The 7,628-nt window shown below is 42.6% G+C and overlaps 1 protein-coding gene across 6 annotated transcripts in view; it reads right to left on the bottom strand.

The window, feature by feature from the left end:
• Window positions 1-7,628, bottom strand: part of FNIP2 (folliculin interacting protein 2) — a 177,244-nt gene that overhangs the window by 122,456 nt on the left and 47,160 nt on the right. For 2 of the 6 annotated variants that reach the window (XR_002824936.1, XM_023736611.1), the window contains exon 1: window positions 6,567-7,302. The exons of 1 other annotated variant lie outside the window; for it this stretch is intronic. Coding sequence is in view for 4 of the 5 variants with exons in the window: in XM_023736611.1 (XP_023592379.1) it covers window positions 6,567-6,745 (179 nt within the window). In the remaining variant the exon portion in view is untranslated. Of the gene's footprint in view, window positions 1-6,566; window positions 7,303-7,628 lie in introns of those variants that run through there. 3 more of the 6 variants (XM_023736615.1, XM_023736614.1, XM_023736612.1) reach the window with 3 other exon arrangements.

Genomic DNA, 7,628 nt, shown 5'->3' with positions numbered 1-7,628 from the left:
GAAGTCATTTCCGAGGTTCACCATTTAGCCGGGGAATGGACAGCCCCATAAAACCAAATGGGACTAATGAGGCACAGCAGTCCAGGGACAAGGGCCAGAAGGCAGAAGGGGACAGGAAAGCTGGTGATAGGGAACCCAATGTTGAGTAAGGATAGTGTTGATGTGTTGTGCGGTTGTTAACCATTGTCACGGGGCAACATGTGTAGTAACTGTTAAATGAGAAACTATTTTGTTCTGTAAGCCTTCATCTAAAGTGAGAATAGCAGCACAACTGGAACAGCGTAGTCGATGTCACTGAACTGCGCATGTAGAAATTTTTGAAATGGTGTATCTTTGGCTATGTATATTTTCACCAAAAAAAGAAAAGGTTGAGAAGGGAGAGGGTTGACATGTTGTGGGGTTGTTAACCAATGTCATAAAACAATATGTATACTACTGTTTCATGAGAAAATATTTGTTCTGTAAGCCTTCACCTCAAGTACAATTAAAAAAAAAACATATTCTCCAAAACATTTTAATGACTTGGGAAAGTGGTCACGATACCACACTGACTGGAAAAGATTCCAGTTAACACAATGCAACTTACACCCGTGCACCAAGAAAGAATCAGAAGGCAACAGAAAGTGTTAACAGTAGTTGAACTTCTGTGACAGCATTATCGGTGATTTGGGTTTTCATTTTGATATTTGCTTGTATTTTAAAAACGTTCTGTAATACAATTCATTCATTCTGATAATTGGAAAAAATATTAGAGAAAAATACTAAAAAGAATTTTAGTAGCAATGTAAAACACAGAAATAGAGAGGCATTTAAAAAGAAAAGGAGAAATACGAGATAGTGTGCTTTGACCCACTCTGAAAAATACACCTGTTAAAATATTTTTAAGTATTTCAGTTGTCAAGGGCACTTTTAAAACACAGGACCTTTCAACAGTAAGCATGAGTTCTAAGGTTTGTGATCAGATTATCTTCTGAACATCATTTTGGTCTGTTACAGCCTGCTGGAGGATTCCCTGTGAAGATGAGAACCAAGGACACATTATTTGCACTTTATATTTAGCCACTGAAAGTGTCTGTCCCTGATCAGCACAACTACAGGCCGCCTCCCCCTCTGTTCTACCCACCGAGGTGGGAAGGAGAGGGTCGGACCTCACTGCTCTGCAAAGTGCACTCAGCCCTTCATGTGGCCTGGTTCCTCCTGACAGAGGAGACAGTTCTCGTAACAGAAGTTTACACTAAGGCATCAGTTAGTGACCAAAGGGGACAATGCTTACATATAAAGAAATGAGGCTCTAATGACAGCCACTTTCAGTAGCACACAAGGGCCGATATGGGAGATACAGGGGATAGGCAACTTCCACTCTCCTCTTCCATCACACGGGTGGCTGCTAGTCTTGTCTGCCAATATACCTCCACCCCATTCAGAGTAAGGAGCCCTGCGGCGCATTGGTTAACCACTAGGCTGTTAACCGAAAGGTCGGCGGTTCAAACGCACCAGCTGCTCTGTGAGAGAAACATGGTACAATCTGCTTCTGAAAAGATGACAGCTTTGGAAGCCCTTCGGGGCAGTTCTACCCTGTCCTATAGGGTCCTTACGAGTTGGAATCGACTTGATGGTAACAGGTTTTTTTTTCCTATTCACAAACCCATGAAGGCCCATTTACCTCTGAATCCAAACCATCTCCGCCTTCAGAAACATTTTTCCTCCTAGAATGCACACCAGGCATGCTCCTGCCTTAGGGTCTCTGTACTTGTTGTTCCCTCTGCTGAGAAGCACTTCCTCAAAAACCCACGTGGCCTGCTCCCTCACGTGGACAATTACTCAAGGCAGAGTCTTCACATTCTTCGACATCTCCGTGTCTCGTGGTCCCTGACGTGATCAGAATGCTAGTGCAGGAACGGGCCACAGCTACCACTGTTCAGTGGTTCACAGACTTGGCTCATCATTAGAACTACCCGACAGCTTTTTTGTTTTTGTTGGATCAACAAAGGTTCTCAGGCTCCACCTCGAGGAATTTGGTTTAGTGGACCTGAGAAGTGAGGCTCAGGAATCTGTATTTTTAAAAGCACTTCATATATTTGGGAACCACTGACCACCACCTCTATATTTGAGAAAGGAGAATTAAACCCTTGAAGATACAACAGGTGATGGATATAGGTACACCAGATACCCAAACATCCCATATAAACTTGGGACCCCATAAAAGAAGAAAAGAGGAGTTCCAGGAACTCTGGCGTTTCTAGAGCCCAGAGGCTGGCTATGGGTTCTCTTTGGTGAGTTTTGACTCGAAGTCCAAATTATAGCTTGGGTCACTGCTGATGGGTCACAAGTGATTGCTCTCACCAATTTCCACCAGGGCTTGCTACGGTATTGTTCTGCATTTCTTCAGCTTTTGTTACTATAACAATAAAAGGATAAGGCTAAGCCAGAGCCTGACTTACAACAGGAATCATCACAGGAGAACCAGGAATCGTGGACCTGTTCAGCAAGTATTCAGTTCAGCGTACAGCTGAGCAGAAACTTGAGGAAAAAGGCTTTCAAGCTGAACATTGACTCATCTGCAGATGCTAAATCAGAGCAACTTTGTCTTCTGTCTGGAACACTGTCATTCTGGAGACAGTGAGTTATGGTGACTACCGACAAGTGCTTTACCCTGTTATGTCATCAATACTTACCAAAATAAGACCCAGACAAAAGTCCGTTAGTTGCCAGCTTCTATGAAGCGAGTTCACATACACTTCAAATCCCCTGTATTAAGACTGCTCTAATTCATCTGCAAGAAGAGACATGGCCTCAGAGGGAAAGGATGAATGTTCTTTAAACCTGCATCAGACATGACACTGCAGGAATACTAGGTCACCACTGCATTCCTTCATTCATTCACTCTATCATTCTTGAATTACATCCCAAAACCCCACAGATCAGCCAGTGGAAATAGATTCTTGTACAGGAGCCCTGGTAGCGCAGTGGTCAAGCAGTTTTGGAATCTACCAGCCACTCCCTGGAAGCCCTGTGGGGCAGTTCTGCTCTGTCCTGTAGGCTCTCTCTGAGTTGGAACTGACTCCCGGCAACTGGTTTTTTGGTTTTGGAACTAGTCAAAGAAAACTCACAGCACATAAAATCAGTGTACGGGGAAGGAATGTAGGAAGGAGAGAAGAACTTGTGACAGCCAATACCCAACCTTCTGAAAGAGCCACACCCAGCAATTTACAACCTCCTATGAAGCTTGTCACACAACACAAGACCATCAGCTGACCCGGGTTTGTTTGTTTCTCTATGAACTTCACGCAACCTGTGCAATAGCTGCTTTTTCTAACAAGCACCATCAAAGCAGCATGGCTTCCACACAGTGATTTTACAGGCAGGACACAGTGAAAAAGTCTCTTCTTTCTCTTAATAGTGTTTTACTAAGATCTTCAGAATCCTTTGGTCTGCTGCCTTGGCCTATCTCTCTCTAGATCTGTGACTATTTTTGTATTTCCTAGTCAGTAACCCTATAAATAAAGATGGGTGGTAGGATCAGGGTCAGCTTATCTCTGTCAAACAGTTCACTCGGGGAAAAATACACCCTGGCTTCTGTACGTACTTTCTTGTGAAGCAACTACCACAAACCATCTGAGGATTTGGTTGTTGTTTAATTAATAGGATTAATTAGTCTAAAATATAGGTAAGTCAGATGCCACACTCATTCAGTCGTCTGCCCCTTCTGTCCTGGTGACTCTAGGGCAATACAGGGATTTTCTTCTGAATGCAAATTTCAAGATGTGAAACTGTAACGCACGATTGACTCTAAAGTGCTCTGTTTCCGTTCCTCTTCCGTGTGTAGAAGGTATGCTTTAAAGTCAAGGTTATGCCAAGTGTTCTCTTGCCATCAGAGAGACAATGATTCAGAGATAAGTCTGGTAAACACTCCCAGACTCCTCATATAAACAGCCTTAATTTCCTGGGAAAGTTTGAAAAATCCAAAGTTATCAGCAGTTTCACTGTAGTCAATATTTTGAGAGAGAAGATTGAAAGCAATTATTTGAAGACTACACCATATACTCTGCATCATATTTCAAAGAGTTACTAGATTTGAACCGAATTTCAGCAAAGAATTTTTCACTGACAAACCATTTAAGATGTCTCAACAAACTCTGTAGATTTTTGTTGACTCTGGAATTTTGTGATATAAATTGACCCCCAATAACTGTGACTATAGTGGGTAAGAGGGAGGGAGGTGAAGATTTAGTCTAACTTCTGTCCTGAAATGTTCCATGCCACATGAACCACAATAAACCAAAAAGGCCCAAACCCATTGCGGTCGAGCCGATTTAGACCCATAGCGACCCTACAGGACAGAGTAGAACTGCCCCACAGGGTTTCCAAGGAGCAGCCGACGGATTCCAACTGCCGATCTTTTGGTCGGCAGCCGAATGCTTAATCACTGCGCCACCAGTGCTCCTGAACTGCGGTAGAAAGACTGAAGTGTTTCTTTTTGCATTGAGCTGTGTGTCTTTTACACCTGTAGCCACTGTCAAGTATCCAATACAACTCCACACATTTGTGGAATCTTTCTCCTGACCTTTGGAATAACTGGAAAGTTACTGTTTATCGGTGTGCTCAACTAAGAAGACCACCTAAAACTACTGACCTAAGATACCCAAGAGCACACAGGGAGCTGGAAGTCATACCTAGCTGACTGCCATGTGACTTAGACAAACAGATAACTCGTGAGTGTTTGGGAGCCAGATCCTTACTGTGCAAGCTCCTGTCAATAATTCACTTCTGTCCTCGAGACTGGCCCAAGTCCTAAAGAAACTCATGGAAACCAGGCAACACACTGCAAACAACGAACATGTTTCAAGACTAGAGGAAGGAGAAGAGAAAGTGGATGAGGTCTACCAAGACAACTGGTCCGACTAGCAATGAATTCCAGTTAATTGGCAAATATACTAAAATAGTAAATCTAATGGAAGTGAAAATAAGGAAAGGAGATAGTGAATAAGTTTAAAGTGTTGTTTAGATTAAAATGATTAAAATCCTACCAAAAAACAGCAAGCTCATTGAACACGAGAAACAGCAGCTCATATCAAAAAGTTTAGAAGTTTTAAAAAAAATTAATGTGTGGACACCTGCCTGCCCCAGCCCAAAAAGAACTATTTGGGGGTCGAGAATACTATAAAATAATAAAAACCGGGAATACAAGAAGACCCTAAAACTGCATCTTAGAATCACAGAGCAGGAAGGAATTGTTCAAATAATCTAAGCCTATGACACGGTTTAACAGTGGAGAGTGAGGCCCAGAAATGCCAGGTGACTTGCCCATGGTTACAAAGCTCTTGGGCAGCAGAGCTGGGGATCAGAATCCAGGATTAGGACCCGGATAAACTGAGTGCTAACCCTGGACTCTCTTCATCGTTCAGTTGCCCTTTCGTGATAGGAAACAGATTAAAAATAGATATTATAAAAGTGAAATTCTTATCTGATCACTCAGATGTATTTGTATCACATTATCCATTACCTCCTCCCCTACAAATACATCTCTCTAACTGAGTGGGCAGCATGTGATCCAACACCCATAAAAGGCCTTCCACACTTCCCCCATCTCTTCAATCTACCGGGCTCTTACACTACAGTATTGGCTTACTGAGTTTCTAGGAAAGAAAGACAACGAGTTTTATATGACAAAAACTACATCCCGATTGTTTTTAATCAAATCAATAAACACATTTATGGGGTAAACAGTTTATAGGTCAAGAGGGCAGCATATTACTTTGGAGAAAACTTCTGTAAGAGAGAAAAAAAATATTTAAGTGGATTTAGAAACTTGCTTTCACACTGATCATGAGAGCTTAACCTTTGACTTTCCTTACTATCTACATAAGATTTTAGAATGAAATTTGATTCTCAAAGCATCCTTCCTTTTCACTGATATGCAAAAAAAAATTATTTATAGTGTTTCACTTAAAAGAACTACTACTAAAATTAGTGAATTCTCCCAGAATGAATGAAACAATCAACTTAAAGGAATGTAGCCAGTATAACAGGTAGAATGTTATCCTTTTTAGACAAGCTCCATTAACAAAATGCATTGATCATAATCCCACCCTTCCCAGGAAAAGAATTTTCAGAAGAAGACTGGGCTCTCCCTCACAAGCCTGCCTTCAACTGGAAAAGCATAACCGCCCACCAGTCATTCAGACTAGGCAGTGAGGAGTCCCAGTCCAGTGCCCTATGTGCTGTTACTTCAGACCTTCAACGTTTCCCCCTGATGATCACTGTGAATAGTATTGTCCAAGCTTAGACACAGGACAGGGAGGAATCACTGCTTAGAAATGGGCCCCCACAGAGGTAAGAAAAAGTGAAGAAGAAAGCAGATGGGCAGTAGAAACACAAAAAAACAGTCATGCCTGCACCTTTTCTATAAAGACTTGCCTCTGCACGCCCACCAGCGACCCCATCTCCCCTACTCAGAAGCACTCTCAAAAAATAACCGTCAAATCAACACAATTTCATCTGCTTGGCACTCAGTGAATTAAGCCAAAATTTCTCCTAGACTTTAAAGTACAATGAAAGCTTCAAACCTGCTGTGGAGTTCCGTGGTGTGACCGGTGTCCCTTCCTACCCTGGCACGTTTTCGCAGATTTTTGCACAAGAACGTCTTGTAAGTCCTCCCAGCGCCAGACATGGCATCACTCACACATCTGGCCGACTCCTGCCAGGCCCCTGGCCGGTTTGTGGTCTTCGCCGTGCCACCACACATGCCTTGAGCGGTTTCACGTTCTTCCGGTTTATCCTGACCATCAACATGGACTTGGACACAATTTTGGAAGGTCCTTTGTCATTTAAGGGATATTCCGCTGTGACCAGCAGCTCTGAGTAATTGTTCACTCCCTACACAGCAGTGAGACAAACTACTTGGCAGCAGCCTCCTAATTTCCTCTTTCAAAAGTCAGGGGAAAAAAAGGAACATTCATTTGTTACGTAAATTAAGCCCTTAACGACTTAGGAAGTCAGATGCATCCATCCAAGTTATAAAACTTGCTCTCAGCAGCCCCATAATAAACATAGACCAGTCCAAATCCCACTTCCTACTTTTGTTCCTAAGCTTGTACTCTGGTTAGCTAAAGACAAAAACACTCAACAGGTTGAGCAGCTTGGAATGACTCACCCCATCTGCGCTCCCTAGCTGGAGATTATGTAGTAGTCAATTAATCAGTCACAAGACCTATTCATATGGCTTTAGGTAAACGCAGTGACTTGCCTTCAGCTGCAAGGTTGTTCTGACATTGGCCACAACACCCTCTTAATGGCCCTCATGTGAAGCAGTGTCAGCTGACAGGTCTTACTTTGCAACCTTGCAAAATTCTACCCATAGCAACTCAGAGATGGTTACCCAAACAGCCTATCGCCAAATGGAGGGCTTCATGTATAGCAGGTTATAGGGGGCAGGACAGCTGGGACACCTCGGTACTTTAGTCAAACAAAAAACTTCATGAAAAAATAATAATAATAACAATAAATGAGAAACCATAACCCCTCAAAACTCTTGCACTGAATTCCTAGGCATATTCAAACGGAAAAAGCCTGGAACTACTAGAATGTGAAGACAAAGGCAGCGCAACTTTGCCTTCTGACACTACCAT

The sequence above is a fragment of the Trichechus manatus genome, unplaced genomic scaffold (assembly GCF_000243295.1).
Source record: "Trichechus manatus latirostris isolate Lorelei unplaced genomic scaffold, TriManLat1.0 scaffold00089, whole genome shotgun sequence".
NCBI classification, from domain to species: domain Eukaryota; kingdom Metazoa; phylum Chordata; class Mammalia; order Sirenia; family Trichechidae; genus Trichechus; species Trichechus manatus.
Note: the sequence above shows the minus strand (reverse complement) of the source record. Positions and strands in the feature narration are given on the sequence as shown.